The 16,019-nt window shown below is 43.5% G+C and overlaps 1 protein-coding gene and 1 non-coding gene across 2 annotated transcripts; both read right to left on the reverse strand.

The window, feature by feature from the left end:
• Positions 1–1,762: 1,762 nt before the first annotated feature.
• On the reverse strand, positions 1,763–15,708 carry HIGD1C (HIG1 hypoxia inducible domain family member 1C). Its single transcript, XM_008140676.3, has 3 exons — positions 15,615–15,708; positions 9,824–9,958; positions 1,763–1,827 (listed from the first exon to the last, which is right to left on the reverse strand). The coding sequence occupies exons 1-3, from the start codon at positions 15,706–15,708 to the stop codon at positions 1,763–1,765; spliced, it is 294 nt and encodes a 97-aa protein (XP_008138898.1).
• On the reverse strand, positions 4,288–4,490 carry LOC114231307 (small nucleolar RNA SNORA73 family). Its single transcript, XR_003617261.1, has one exon. It is a non-coding gene; the product is annotated as a small nucleolar RNA SNORA73 family (small nucleolar RNA).
• Positions 15,709–16,019: the final 311 nt, after the last annotated feature.

Consider the following 16,019-nt stretch of genomic DNA (forward strand, 5'->3'; position numbering starts at 1 on the left):
GATGAGAGAATTATTAATTGGCTGCCTCCTTCTTGCCCCCTACTGGGGATCGAGCCCTGCAACCTGGGCATGTGCCCTTAACCAGAATCGAACCCGAGACCCTTCAGTTGGGGGGGACCAGTCTGAGACCCTTCAAACCCCCGGGACTGAGTGTGTACATCTGGTCAGTGGTTGGCAAACTCATTAATCAACAGAGCGGCAAACCGCAGCTCACGAGCCGCAGTTTGCCAACCACTGATCTAGGCTATGCTGCAAATCAAATATATTATCTGTATATGCACATAATATAGAAATCCAGATTTTTAAATCAGAAATTAGAGAATGATTGAATGTTCTTAACTTAGGGGCCTGCGGACTGAAGGGTCTCGGACTGGCCCCCCCCAACTGCCCTCCCCTGCAGAGTTTGTACCTGCTCTATCCACTGAACCAAACCAGCTAGGGCCTTTAAAAAATATATTTTTTTTTATTGATTCTAGAGAAGAAGGAAGAGGGAGAGAGAGAGAGAAACATCAATGATGAGAGAGAATCATTGATCAGCTGCCTCTCTCATGCCCCCTACTGGAGATCAAGTCTGCAATTCTGGCATGTGCCCTTTTTTTTAATTTAAATTTCTTTATTAAGGTATTACATATGTGTCCTCATCCCTCCATTAACCCCCCAAACCCCCCTCCCCCACACTCATGCCCTCACCCCCTGGTGTTCGTGTCCATTGGTTAGGCTTATATTCATGCACACAAGTCCTTTGGTTGATCTCCTTTCCCCCACCCTCCCCTACCTTCCCTCTGAGGTTTGGCAGTCTGGCATGTGCCCTTGACCGGGAATCGAACCATGACCTCCTGGTTTATAGGTTGATGCTCAACCACTAAGCAACACTGGCAGGGCTTAGAGTGCATTCTTGATTTTATTTCAGTGAATCTCTCTTTATTTTTTAAATTTTTTATTGATTTTAAGAGAGGGAGGGAGAGGGAGAGAGAGATAAAAACATCAATGGTGAGAGAGAATCATTGATTGGCTACCTCCCTCATGCCCCCCCACTGGGGATCGAGCCCACAACCTGGGCTGTGGACTCCGTGCCCTGACCATGCCCTGACTGGGAATCGAACCATGACCTCCTGGTTCATAGGTCAACACTCAACCACTGAGCCATGCCGGTCAGGCTGTTTGTTTTCTTTTTCAGGCTTGGAGTCTGAAGGGAGTAAATCTGAGTCATGACAGTTATGAGTTGAACACAGTCTAATACATCTTTTTAGAATAGTCACGTTCCTATATACGGGGAGGTGCACAGTGGTGAGCCATATTTAAATAACATGACCATTCTCTCCTGATGTAATTGTTGCCCATTCTAAAAACGAGTTTATGAAAGCCTTAATTATTTGGGGAGAATGAAGCAATGAATAGATTGTCACATTTGATATGGATATAGAAAATTTCTGTGGCCACTATGTATAGCCAACTCCTAATTTTAAGGTTGGTTTGTCATACGATAGATAATTTTCTGTCACTAACTACAAAATAAAAAATTTTAAGTCAGAAAATCATGCTCTAGGTTCTGAAAGACATCATCAAGGATATTTTTGAGTTGACTATGATCGTTGCGTTGGAGGTCAACTTCTTAAACAATTGAGACTTACTATACCAGGCTGTGAAAACTCTAATACTTCTGCAGTACAATTTGCTATATATTGAAAATTCATTCTTCATAATAGTTTTCAGAAGCCTTCTTGTATTTTTTTGTATGCAGCTTCATTTTTTGGACGCAGCTTCATTTTTTGGACACATTGAAGAATCGAGGCCTAATGTAATCCTTATACATAGAATAGAGAACACCTAGAAACAAAAAGATGTATATCAATAGAGCATCCATGGGAACAAACACTGAATTTCTTCCACCTGCATTTTTTCACAGCTAGCCCACAATTTAAAACAAACAAATCAACAAACAACACTTTTCATCTTATAAAGTTTTGGCTTGGATTATACAAGTAGCTCCAGAACACACACACACACACACACACACACACACACACACACACACACACCACACACACACACACACACACACACACAACTAAGAGCCATTTGAGATTAGTGCAAGTCTGAATTTAGGATGTTATGCCACCCTAAAATTTGAATTTTAAAATATTGATGAAAAACTTAGGAAAGTGAAAATATCTGGCTAGGTATTAAAATTAAAAATAATGGGCACCTCAATTTAGCAAACATCTATTCAGTGTCTGCTTTGCTCAGTATCCCGAGGAAAACAAAGGTGAATAGATCTAATCTCTGCTTCTAGGGATTACGGTCTAATGGGTGAACTAGCTGTGAGTTAGGCAGATGAGATGGGTGTGTATCTTCCATAATATGAGGTCCTCGGGTCATGCAGAAAGGCCGAAGTAGGAACAAGGTGAGGAACAGAGGAGATGCTCCAGTGAATTCCAGGGATGTCAGCAGCTGTTTATACCCAAAGCAGGTGAAGGAGTCAGATTTAAACTACAACGCATCCCCCCTCTTGTCCATAGCAATATCAAGGCATCACCTCTCTAGTAGGTTGTCTACACTAAATCCTTGACTGCAGTTTCCTTCCCCGTTCTTTCTGACCCTGCTTGCTGATATCTTTAAAGAGTGCACGGAAGATAAAGGGTCAGGAAGTTAGTTGTTCTCATCTCAACATGATAGCTGGGTGAGGCAGATGTCTGCACCATTTTCTAAAGAAATATTATGATAGCTATCATAGATGCATAAAACTCAAGACAAAGGTTTTTAACTTGAATTATTGTGGTATCGATGGAAATAACATTCTCAGGTTCAGCCCTGACCAGTTTGGCTCAGTGGATGGAGCGTCAGCCTGCGGACTTGAGGGTCCCAGGTTCGATTTCGGTCAAGGGCATGTACCTTGGTTGTGGGCACATCCCCAGTGGGGAGCGTGCAGGAGGCAGCTGATCGATGTTTCTCTCTCATCAATGTTTCTAACTCTCTGTCCCTTTCCCTTCTTCTCTGTAAGAAATCAATAAAATATATATTAAAAAAAAAAAAGACATTTCATTTCCCTGTGCTGCTGCTTCTAATTCTTCCTTCTCTCTCTCTCTCTCTCTCTCTCTCTCTCTCTCTCTCTCTCTCTCTCTCTCTCTCTCTCTCTCTGTCTTTTTTGGCTTAAAACAACAGAAATACGTTGTCTCACAATTCTGGAGACTGGAAGTCTGAAGTCAGGGTATCAGCAGACTTGTTACTTTCTGAAGGACACGAGGGAGAATCTACTCCATGCCTCTCCTGGCTTCTGACAGTGGCTGTGCTCCTTGGCTTGATGCACACTCCAGTCTCTGCCTCCACCATTACATGGCATTCTCTCCTGTTTGTTCCCTGTGCTTTTTAGACACAGAGAATTCTTACCTCTTAAATGTTGGTGTTCTCTGGAGCTCTGATCTCAACTCTTTTCCCACCTGTTGCCTCACTGGTCAGCAAGTTAGATCTAAGTTAGATTTCTCTTCTGAGTGTGAGACCCCATATATAATCAGTGTACCATATGTGTTATTTCTACATTTCATAGGAAGGTGGTCTCCAAACTTAAATTGTGCATAAGTAAATATGTTGACCATGCCCCTCAAGATGCACATTTGTTTATAAACAGTATAAATGCCCCATGGTCAGCCTATATATTAGTAAAGTTTTTATTTATTTATTTATTTTTTTCTGCAAAACAAGGTAAAGAGCTTAATTCAGCAGTACAGCAAAACTGGTTAAAGCAAAAAAATCACTTCTGATCAACCTAGATCCAGATAGGAAGCTCTAGAGTAGCAATTGTCAACCTTTTCCACCTCATGTTGCACACAAATAATTACTAAAACTGCAGCACACAAAAAGCACATTTCCCTGATCTGCCAAAACAGGTAGAATTTTTCAATATAGGTTTTTTATTGATTTCAGAGAAGGGATAGAAACATCGATGATATAATTATTTATAAATTTCATTGGCCACATGGCCCATTGAAACATCAAGATAGAATCATGGATGGGCTGCCTCCTGCAATCCCCTCTCCCCCCCCCCCCCCCCCCCCCCGCCGCCTCAATTGACCATGTGTCCTGACCTCCTGGTTCATAGGTCAATGTTCAACTACTGAGCCAGGCCAGGCCAAAGGTAGAATTTTAATTGATTCACACCAGTTACTGTGTTGGCTGTTGATTTTAAATTTGACAATCCAAGGGAAAAGAGGTCAGTGCCCGACTAAATCGGCAGATACTGCAAGTTTTCAATTTCTTGCAGCACATCGGTTGAAAATCGCTGCTCTAGAGAGATGTTTCTGCATGGTTTGTCTCCTCAGTCATGGTCCACAGGACTCTGAGAAGCTGTAGGAATATGCAGGCGCAGACTCAAGGCCCGGCTTTCTCTCCAACGTTGTGGAAAGGGACTGTACGTCACGGGGCAGAGCCCTATGCTCCCCTACGCCACCTGGACAGAGCCCGGGGAGAGTGACCTCCCGGGGTATCCACGTTGGTAAAGCTTTTATTTTTAAGATAAAAATATTTTCTTCCCATATCCCCATGGATCTCCTTATATATCTTGTAGGGTATGAGTACTCTAATTTGGAAACATAGGTCATAGGCATCTCAGTCAGTATAATACAAAATTAAGAGTTCAGGCTCTGGAGTAGATTGCCCATGTGATTGTGAACAAGTGACTTACCCTCTCTAAACCTCAGTTTCCTTATCTGTAAAATGGAATAATAACAGTACCTACCTCACAGAGTATTGTTGTTTAATAGATTTTGGTCTTCGCTCAGAATTCCTGGTATAGACCTAAAATGCTTGGAATTTCCCAAGTAACAGGATTGCCTTTGTTATTCATGAGCCCCTTGGGTCATACTTTAATTTATGCTAATTAAGTGATTCACGAGGGGCTCCTCGATAGCTTCAAGATGTGGCTAGTCAGACAGACCAACCATGTGGCCATCAGGGAGGGGAGTAGGACTGGAGATTGAGCTCAGTCACGTGGCCAGTGATTCAATCAACCATCTAATCTAATAATAGACAAATATGCAAATTGACCGCACCTTCGCTACACCTAAGCCACGCCCACCAGCCAAGCCACGCCCACCAACCAATCAGGACGAGTATGCAAATTGCCCCAACAAAGATGGCGGCTGATTTGCATATCAAGACAGTGTCGAAAGAAGCCAAGAGCTGCAAAGGGGAGTAAAGCTTCGAAGAAGCAAGCAAGCCAGGGGGGCGGGGGGAGGAGAAGGGAGGAGCGAAGTCAGGGCCGTGGGCGAAGGGAAACGAAGGCGGGCTGGAGGAGAAGGCGGGGCCGGCGGCAAGGGCGGGGCGGAGGCGGGGCCGGGGCCGAAGGGAAACACGGGCGGGCTGGAGGAGAAGGTGAGGCGGGTGATAAAGGCGGGGCGGAGGCGGGGCCGGGGCCGAAGGGAAACACGGGCGGTCTGGAGGAGAAGGCGGGGCCGGTGACAAGGGCGGGGCGGAGGCGGGGCCGGGGCCGAAGGGAAACACGGGCGGTCTGGAGGAGAAGGCGGGGCCGGTGACAAGGGCGGGGCGGAGGCGGGGCCGGGGCCGAAGGGAAACGCGGGCGGGCTGGAGAAGGCGAGGTGGGCGGCAAGGGCGGGGCGGAGGCGGGGCCGGGGGCGGAGGCGGGGCCGGGGGCGAAGGGAAAAGCAGGCGGGCCGGAGGAGAAGGTGAGGCGGGCGGCAAGGGCGGGGCGGGGCGGAGGCGGGCGACAATGGCGGAGCAAAGGGAAATGCGGGCGGGCTGGAGGAGAAGGCAGGGCCGGCGGCAAGGGCGGAGCGGAGGCGGGGCCGGGGGCGAAGGGAAATGCGGGAGGGCCGGAGGAGAAGGCGAGGCGGGTGGCAAGGGAGGAACGGAGGCGGGGTAGAGTGCAGCAGGAAATCCCATTGCAGGAATTTTCCTGCAACGGGAAAGCTAGTCCGATATAATAAAGAGCTAATATGCTAATTAGACCAAACAGCAGAATGACTGTCTGGACGACCTTCCGGACGAAGCTGGGGCTCCGAGGGGTTGCGGGGGGGGCTGGCCGGGGCTGCGAGGGCCGAGCCCCTTGCACGAATTTCGTGCATCGGGCCTCTATTACCTATATAATGAAGCCCCAATAAAAGCCCTCCACACTGAAGTTCAGTGGAGCTCCTTGATTGATAAGCACATTGATACTCTGGGAGTGTGACAAGCCCTGATTCCATAGGGAGAGGGCACAGGAGCTTTGAGCTTTCGGTCCTCCCAGACCTTACCCCATTTGGCTGGTCCTGATTTGTACACTTTATAGTAAAACTATAAAGTTGATTCCTCTTTCCTTTCTTTCTCCAGTCACTTCGTTGCCGAGTCCTCGGTATTTCTAGGAGCCCTCTCCTCTCTGTTTCCACTGCACTTAATGCAGAGCCAAGTCATCATCCGCCTTCATGTCTTTGCTTCCTCCCCTCCATTGCAAATCATCTCAATCATTTTCCTCTTAACATTTTTTTCATGTTGAAATATACAAACACGGAAAACAGTATGTACAGCGTAAGTGACCAGATTAACAAGTAGTTGTAGAGTGAACACCTGTAGTTACGGGTCAAGAAACAGAATATTGCAGGCATCCTAGAGGCCTCCCAGGTCTCCCTTTCCGACCATAGTGTCCTCCTTTCCACAGGTTTATGATATGGTTTTCTTCCTTGTCTTTGCAGTGGGACTGTTTGTTTGGTAGCCCTGCACACACAGCTCCATATTGCCTGTTTCTGATCTTTCTATAAGGCGGGCATCTTCCCCATCGGCCATTCTGTCCATGTTACTCCCCAGTGTAAACCCTTGACTGGCTCACTTCATCGTGTTACTCCGCATCTCGCAACCGTAAAAATCTGTTGGGGGTTTGTTTTATACGGATTTAACTCAGCTTTCACTATGTTTTCCAGAGTCCCCTTCCCTGCATAGTGGTGGGGTAGTTTGGCTCACGCGACCTTGTGGCATGAAGGTGAACGTTGAAGCAGCAGCTGCCTCGGCCGGTTTGTACTTGGAGGGCTTGGTGCCGGGCACCAGGTGCACGTGCTTGTCCGCTGGCTCCCCTCGCTGTTGCTGGGCAGCAGGCCCACCGTGCCTTCAGCTCCCCTGGGTCGCCTCCCTGTCTCATCCGGCCTCTAGGCCCGGTGTGGATGAGCTCCATGACAGAGGTCCGCTTCTCCTCCGGCTCACACCGGGATCAGGGTTGGAGTCCGTAAGAGACTGACTCGCGTTCCCCTCTGCCTTGGTGGGCTCCAGTTCATCCTTACAGATTCCGGTGTATTTTGCCTTCCCAACTACTGCCTTGTTAACCTCGGGCCCCGCATTAGAAACACAAGCAACAAGCCTAACTTGGACTGTTTAACCAGCTCCCAAATTTGCTTAAGATCCTCTCTCTATAACAAATCCCTTCTTATATATCATCTCTAATGGTTTTCCTTCTCTGATCGAACCTCGATTGAAACAATTTGGTAGCAGGAGCTTCCAGAGAGAGATAACCATGAGGACAGGTTCTTTGTGTTGGTTCCAGGTTATCTGGAATTGGTTCTCTGGTCTGGGTAGACTTAAAGGTATCAATGGCCATTTCTTTCAGTGGTCAAGAGGGTGCTAGCATGCATCAGCAGAACATTTTGTGAAATTACCGCCAGTAGATACCCTTAAACAGATGCCTATAAAAAGCAAGGTGGTTGCTGATCAAGTGTTTGCTTCCACAGAGCACTTGGTGGAAGCAGGAGTGTAGGAGTATAAGGCTGGTTACTTCTAAGTGTGCTGGGAAACAAAGTGGTGGGCTCGGGCTTTTAACTCCTAGCTCCTGGTTCTGTGAGGGGCCTGACTGAAGCTGCCTGACTTCCAGGAGAGGATTCCTTTCCTTTCACGCCCTGTTGCCCAGAGGCATTTTGCAGGAGATTGGGAAGGCAGAAGGGGAGCAGCAGCCGCCGTCTCTGTCTGCTTGGAAGGCACGGCCGCAGCATGATTTTGCTCATCTTGCGGGCCCAGCTCCTGATACATACATTACTACTAGTCATCCTGCTTCTCTCATCAAACACTGATTCGCCTACACACCCAGCCCCAAGTTCCACTGAGGCGCCATGCTCCGGTGCCGTTGCTCTTTCCTCTGCCTCGTTGGTTCCTGGTCTCCTTCTCTGCCGAGTTAATTCCTCCATTTCTCTGCTCATTATACAGTTCACACCCTTACAGAGGCCTCCTGGACTCTCAGCGCCGGTCAGATGCCCCTCCTTTGTGCCTGTGCTCCCCAAGTCCCCGTGTTACCCCTGCCACAGCACCCATGACTTTGTATTTTCTTCTGCTGTTCTTGGTCTCTTGCCCTGAGGAGACTGACAGTATTTGAGGGTAGGGACCAAGTCCTACCTCCACATCTATAGACCAGCTCCGCGCCTTGCAGATAGAAAATGCCTAGTACATATTGGCTGAATGACAAAAACGAGGACTATAACTTTGTAAAGGTTCTCTTTGTACTTTGTTCAAGACTCCCTTATCACAGTTCATAGTAATAAGATAATTACCACTTAACTCCCTATGTGCGAACCCACACCTATCTCCATAGTCCTAGACTTTCTCTCAGGCTGATTCTACTCTGTACAGCCAGTGGGGGAGGGGCAGGGGGGAGCTAAGAACATTGTGCCTTGGTCTCATGAATATAGACAAAAAAAAAAAAAAAAATCAAGATAATTTAGGTTCCAAAGTGGACTTTTCTGCTTAATTTATAGACTAATAAAAAAGATTTCCTATTGCTCAAACTTGGAATAAAAGGAAAACGAGCATATTAAGACTTGTGGACTCTAAAAACGTTTTCTTCCCAGTTAAACTTTAATAATTATATCTGTTGTTCAAATCGGCTGGGAACTATGACTGCTGCTCTTAACTGAGCAATAAAGGCAGGTGTATAACTACTGCTTCCAGCTGTTGTAGGTATGAACACTGCTTTCATAATAGAGGCTAACATGGCCTATAACTTAGTTCTCCACTGGGTTTTTAAAAATTGATGTATAATTGCCATACAACATTACATTAACTTCAGGTGTACAAAATAATGATTTGATATTTGTATAGATTGTGAAATGATCACCACTATAAGTCTAGTTAACATCCATCACCATACATAGTTACATACTTTTTTTTTCCCTTGTGATGAGAACTTTTAAGATCTCTTTTAGCAACTTTCAAATATGCGATACAGTACTATTAACTATAGTTGCCAATCTGTACATTCCATTCCATGACTTATCTTACCTAATAATAGACAAACATGAAAATGGACCGTACCTCCGCTATGACCACCAGCCAATCAGGAGTGATATGAAAATTAAGCCAACAAAGATGGCAGTTAATTTGCATACAGAGGTGCCGAGTGACAGGGGGTGAGCGGGAGGCCTGTATCATCGCCATGGCGATGATGCAGGCATTCCGCCCCACCCCCAGTCTCTCAGGGCCTCTAGGCAGCATGGGAAGGCGGGGACAGAGCTGAAAGAGGCGGCTCCGGGGCGGGAGCAGAAAGAGCCTGCTCTGGGGCTGTGCTGCGGTGCCAGCAGCCAGGGAAAGGAAGGCCCATTCTAGCACAAATCTTCATGCATCAGGCTTCTAGTTTATTTTATAACTGGAAATGTGTACCTTCTGCCTACTGTGGTGGTGGTGTTTTTTTCAGTGTTTAAAATTTTAAGAAATTAAGCCTCAACCAATTAAAGAACTGTTTTTCTTACCAGTCTTCCACAATTATGTCATCTTGACCCAATATTCATCTTCAACTATGAATGAATAAAATAAATAAAAATACTCTCAAAGATAGCTGAACACAGCTACAAATTAAGCAGGTTACCTAGAGTCACAGCTCCTACAACAAATCCTTGGGCAGCAACTCTCATGTGAATAAGATGAATGGATATTTTCTGATTTCTTCTGTACTTTAACTTGTAAAGACCATAGGACACCACAGTCATAAAGCCCGCTATCCCTGTGAAATAAAAAAGGTTATATAAGTAGCAGGCCAGATTGGCATGAGCTTAGAGAGTTCAATAAAGGACTGTCCAAAGGATTAGTGCTTAGAGAATGAGCAGCCAAGATAGCAAAGGAACCTTGCTGGATTTGATTCACCAGATTTTATTTTATTTTTTTAAAAAAATATTTTTATTGATTTCAGAGAGGAAGGGAGACGGGGAGAAAGATAGAAACATCAATAATGAGAGAGAATCATTGATCAGCTGCCTCCTGCATGCCCCCTACTAGGGACTGAGCCCGCAACCTGGGCATGTGCCCTTAACAGGAATCGAACCCTGTACCCTTCAGTCCACAGGCCGACGCTCTATCCATTGAGCCAAACCAGCTAGGGCTGATTCACCAGATTTTAAAATGGGCTTATAACTCATGAATTTAATATTTGCAGTTTAGCCTTTTCCCAGGAAAACCAGAACCATATAGTGTAGTGATTTCTAATTTTCCTGAGCTATGACTTTAAATCATACCTTGCATGCTGCACGGCTAACACTTGGGCAAGTCCTTAGTGAGTAGACCTTCCAAACATCCTATAGCTTTTCAGTGTTTGGCTTTATTCCTTTCCACTTGTTATCAAATAGGGGAAATGGAGTAAAGTGATAAAACTGGATCTTCTGTAAAATTGAGACATTAAGCGAATGAGAGATGCACAGGAAGTATGTGATGCCAGGAAGAACTGTGATTCTAGAAAACTCCAGAAATCCCTACAAATATTTCTGTATTCTCTACAAATGTTACTAATAAGGGTGAAGTTATTGCTGTGGCAATCAAGATACTATGTAATTGGCTCTAAAACATAAAACTGATCAACTGAATAGGAAAGATCCTGGAAAGAGATTTAAAACACTGTGAAAAGCCATGACAAATCAAAATAATCAAATAACAGATAAAGGAATAATTATTTAATAAACATAATGAGTACAATTTATTGGTATAGAGAATTAACTTGGATTTCTGTTTCACACCAGACACTACAAAAAAAAAAAAAAATCCTGGATGGGTTAGAATTAAATGTAAAAATAAAACAAAAATATCAACAACAAAAAATAGAAGAAAATAGACTAGCATGCTTATAATATCCAAAAGAGGGTAAGGTAGACTTAAAATGACAAGGCAGATGTAATATTTTAACATAAGAATGAAGAAAACTTGAATAAAAGTGTGGGTCTATATTTTGGGTTTTCTCCTTTATCCTTTTGATATATGCATTTATCCCTCCATCTGTATCACACCATCTTGTTTACTGTAGCTATACCTCTTAGTATCATTTTAACCATTCTAGAACTTAAAACTTGCTGGGATTTTGATAGGAATTACACTAAACCTATAAATCAGTTTGGGGAGAATTGGCATCTTTATATTGAGTCTTCTAATCCATGAACACAATAGTCTCTACATTTATTTAGGTCTTCTTTAATTTCTTTCATTAGCATTTTGTAGTTTTCAGCATACAGATTCTGTACATGTTTTCTTAAGCTGATACCTAAGCAGTTTCCTTTGGAATGATTGCAAATGGTATTCTGGGGTGTTTTTTTTGGACATTGCTCAAATATTCCTAAGTGGACTTTATTTCACAAAATTATTTCCAATACCACTTCAACTATGTGATACTATTTAAATAAAAAATTTGGCAAATTCACAAATTATGTGCTTTAAAAAGTCATTTCTTCTACTTTGAGAAAGGGTGTTATGTTTTTAAGTTTGGTTTCCATGTGTTCATTGTTAGTACATAAAAATGCAATTGATATTTTATTTCAATTCCCTTGGCCGGGAATTGAACCCTAATTGCCTGGTTTATAGATTGACGCTCAACCACTGAGCCACACCAGCAGGGCAATGCAATTGATATTTATGCAGAATAGCAAGATTTTTAAAAAATATTTTTTATTGATTTCAGAGAGGAAGGGAGTGGGAGAGAGAGATAGAAACATCAATGATGAGAGAGAATCATTGATTGGCTGCTTCCTGTATGCCCCACATTGGGGATCAAGCCTGACCAGGAATCGAACCATGACCACCTCTGTTCGTAGGTAGGTAGATGCTCAACCACTGAGCCACACCGGCCAGGCAGAATAGCAAGTTTTGATTAATTGTGTTGGCACATGTGTATTTTTATAGGTGAGCAAGGTTATATTTATTCTTTTAGGACCCACTTAACAAATGGAAGTAAGGACCAGAGTAAATAAAAACATGTATACTTTATAGGCTTATTAGCAATAAATAAAATTGAACCCTAGTATACTGCTGGTGGGAATGCAGACTGGTGAAGCCATTATGGAGAACAGTATGGAATTTTCTTAAAAAATAAAAAATTGAACTGCTGTTTGACCCAGTGATCCCACTTCTAGAAATATATCCTAAAAATCCCGAAACACCAATCAGAAAGAATATATGCACCCCTATGTTCATAGCAGCACAATTTACAATAGCTAAAATCTGGAAACAGCCCAAGTGCCCATCAGTAGATGAGTGGATAAAAAAGCCGTGGTACATTACACAATGGGATACTATGCAGCTATAAAAAAAGAAGGATCTTTGACCCATTGAGACAGCATGGAGGGACCTGGAGAGCATTATGCTAAGGGAAATAAGCCAGTCAGAGAAATATCACGTGATCTCATTCATGTGGAATCTAATGAACAAAATAAAACGCCGAACAAAACAGGTCCAGAGGCATGGAAGCATGGCACAGACTGATGGATTTCAGGGAGAAGGGGGAATGGGGAATGGGCAGAGATTAACCCAGAATTTGGTTAATCAAAACTTGCTATTCTGCCAGGCCAGTGTGGCTCAGTGGTTGAGCATATATGCATAACCCATGGACACAGACAATGGTGTGGTGAAGGTTGTGTGGGGCGGGAACTGGGTGAAGGGGAGCAATGGGGAAAAGAAGGGAGACATCTGTAATATTCTCAACAGTAAAGATAAAGCAAAATCCTATCTAATAAAAGAGTAATATGCAGATTGACCTTCACACCAACACACAAGATGGCTGCCCCCATGTGGTCAAAGATGGCTACCCCCATGTGGACATAAGATAGCCACCACAAGATGGCCAGCAGGGGAAGGCAGTTGGGAGGGACCAGGCCTGCAAGGGAGGGCAGTTGGGGGCGGTCAAGCCTGCAGGGGAGGGCAGTTAGGGGTGACCAGGCTGGCAGAGGAGGGAAGTTGGGGACGACCGGGCCTGCAGGGAAGGGCAGTTGGGGGTGGGGGGACCCAGGCCTGCAGGGGAGAGCAGTTGGGGGGGACCAGGCCTGCAGGGGAGAGCAGTTGGGGGGGGACCAGGCCTGCAGGGGAGAGCAGTTGGGGGGGGGGGAACCAGGCCTGCAGGGGAGGGCAGTTAGGGGCAATCAGGCTGGCAGGGGAGAGGTTAGGGGGTGATCAGGCTGGCAGGCAGAAGTGGTTAGGGGCAATCAGGAAGGCAGGCAGGCAAGCAGTTGGGAGCCAGCAGTCCTGGATTGTGAGAGGGATCCCAGATTGGAGAGAGTGCCGGCTGGGCTGAGGGACACACACCCCCGTGCACGAATTTCGTGCATTGGGCCTCTAGTATAAAAATAAAAAGAAATTGAAATAAAAATGACAAATATATAAAATCAGCAAAAAGCAAATGCTAATAAAATGATGATGGTAGGCACATTGAGAGAGGGTACCATGCTGAAAGCTCTGTAAGTTTAGCTAAATCTTTCTGGAAAGAACTCTGGAAATATATAATAAATGACATTAAACTGAACATGCTTCCTGCTCTGGAAATTCTACCTTTGGGAACATGCTCCAAGGAAATAAGCAAAAGAAAATTTAAGAAGTTGACACAAAGATTTTATGGCTACATTATGTATAAGGAAAAACTAAACAGCCCAAATGGTTCAAACAAAGGAAAATCTGTCATAGCTATAAAAAAATTGTAAGCATAGAAACTACTAATACACAGAAATGTACATATGAAATGTTAAGTGAAAAACGCAAAAATAATATATCAACACAGTTTAAATGCACATAATATATGTACAGGTCTTAACAGTGATCATAGGACCATTCTAAACAATATAGATAGATTATAATGATGGAAGCTGTTGAAGATAACAAAAAATGTTTTATAAATTATTTGCACTGGACACTCCATCCTATAGCAGGAAATACATATTATTAAAATAACAATAGCTAAACAAACTACTCAATAATATATACCCCAATTTTATCATTAATTATTTTTCTAGCAAAAACTTGCTTCTCTTCCCTTATCAAATCAAGGCTCTGTTCTTACTTAAATTGCTTTTGTTTCATTTAGAGATTAAAGTCAGAACCTTTACTGTGTTCCATAGAGTGTCTTTGTAGTTTGTATATAATTGAATTTAGCTGGAAACACTTTAATCTTTCTACTTTAATCACCTTAAATGTGTCTGGAAAATAATTTAATTTACGGCAGGCACAGTGATTAATCTCTGCTCATTACAGTGATCTGTGCAGGTGGCATCGAGGTCTTGAATTGTTTTTCTAGTTAAAAATGCTAAGGAAGGTGAATAAATCACTGTAAATTTATTTGCTTAGATTTGCTACGGGTGCTATTATAAGTCATCCAAATTAATGAAACTTCTAAACACAATATTACTATAAAAACTTTAATTCTTGTTGATATGTGAATAATGACATGAAGTTGCTAGACTTACAGTGACATTGGAAACATATGACATACACTGGGGATCAAGCCCGAAACCCTGGCATGTGCCCTGACCAGGAATCGAACCAGCAACCTCCTGGCTCATAGGTAGATGCTCAACCACTGAGCAACACCAGCCGGGCATGAGAAAGCTTAGATTTTAAAAAATATTGGTGCCTAGATTTTTGTTTAAAGCCCACATACATGTTGTATTTGTTGAAAATGTAAACATACTAAGTATGTGTTGGGAAAGGATAAAGAGGCCAAGACTCCTTCTTTAATCTAGCACTTCTTTAATCTAGAGATTACTTAACCATCAACCTCACCATCTGGAGTAGATCAGGAAGCCAGGAAAAAGGGCCACTGAGCATGAATACCACAAAGTTCAAGCTCTCAGGTGTTTAGGAAGGCCCAGGCTTCCATTCAGAGCTTCTTTTCTCTGAATCGACTCATAGTTCTTTTAAGTTTAGGTATCTAGCGTCTAGTGCCAGAGAACACCAGAGGCAGAAGTTTTTTATGGTACCCAATAATATGGAAGAAACAAAAATCTGTAAACAACAGACACAAGAATCTAAAGGTTGGCGTTACTTAGAGGACGGAGAGACATAGCCATCTTCATAGTCCCAATAGACTTTCAGTGAGCTACTGAGTCATCACAGGAAATTAAAGTCCATTCAATCAATTCCATTTAGATTGGCTGGGATCTAATAATTTTACTTAACCCTCTAATGAAGATGGATTAGAATAAAATCTGATGCTCCATAATAATAATAGCTAACCATTATTGGGGATTCACCATATACTAGAAACTTCTGAAAGTGCAGCTTATGCTTAGTAGGGGTTAGCTTCAATTATCTGAAAAAAATCAGTTACATGAAACATTTCAATCCTCCAAGATACTGGGTATGGCATTATTGTAGGATTGCAGCCAGTTTTCCAGCATCCAGTCAAGGCTTGTACTTACCTACAGGCACAAAGGGCGAGTCTCTAGATTTCCTGATCAGTCGGGATAATTGACCTTCGTCCTCATCTGCTGACCACTGGTTATCTGATGACATTTTTCTCTCTAGTAACAGTAGGGGATAAATGAGGTTGCTGTGAATCATTAAAAAGAGTCCAATTATCTTCCCAATATACTTTGAAAAAAATATATATATATTTAAAATATTTTTATTGATTTCAGAGAGGAAGGGAGAGAGGGAGAGGGAGAGGGAGAGGGAGAGGGAGAGAGAGAGAGAGAGAGAGAGAGAGAGAGAGAGAGAGAGAGAGAGAGAGAAGAGAAACATTAATGATGAGAGAGAATCATTGATTGGTTGCCTCCTGCACATCTCCCTCTGAGGATTGAGCCCACATCCCAGGCATGTATACT

The sequence above is a fragment of the Eptesicus fuscus genome, chromosome 7 (genome assembly GCF_027574615.1).
Source record: "Eptesicus fuscus isolate TK198812 chromosome 7, DD_ASM_mEF_20220401, whole genome shotgun sequence".
In the NCBI taxonomy this organism is placed as follows: domain Eukaryota; kingdom Metazoa; phylum Chordata; class Mammalia; order Chiroptera; family Vespertilionidae; genus Eptesicus; species Eptesicus fuscus.

Coding starts and splice junctions, on each gene's coding strand:
- HIGD1C (XM_008140676.3), bottom strand. CDS start 15,708: ATGTCATCAGATAACCAGTGGTCAGCAGATGAGGACGAAGGTCAATTA. Junction 9,959..15,614: donor CTCGCCCTTTGTGCCTGTAG/GTAAGTACAAGC, acceptor TTTATTTCACAG/GGATAGCGGGCTTTATGACT. Junction 1,828..9,823: donor TGTAGGAGCTGTGACTCTAG/GTAACCTGCTTA, acceptor TTTTGTTTCTAG/GTGTTCTCTATTCTATGTAT.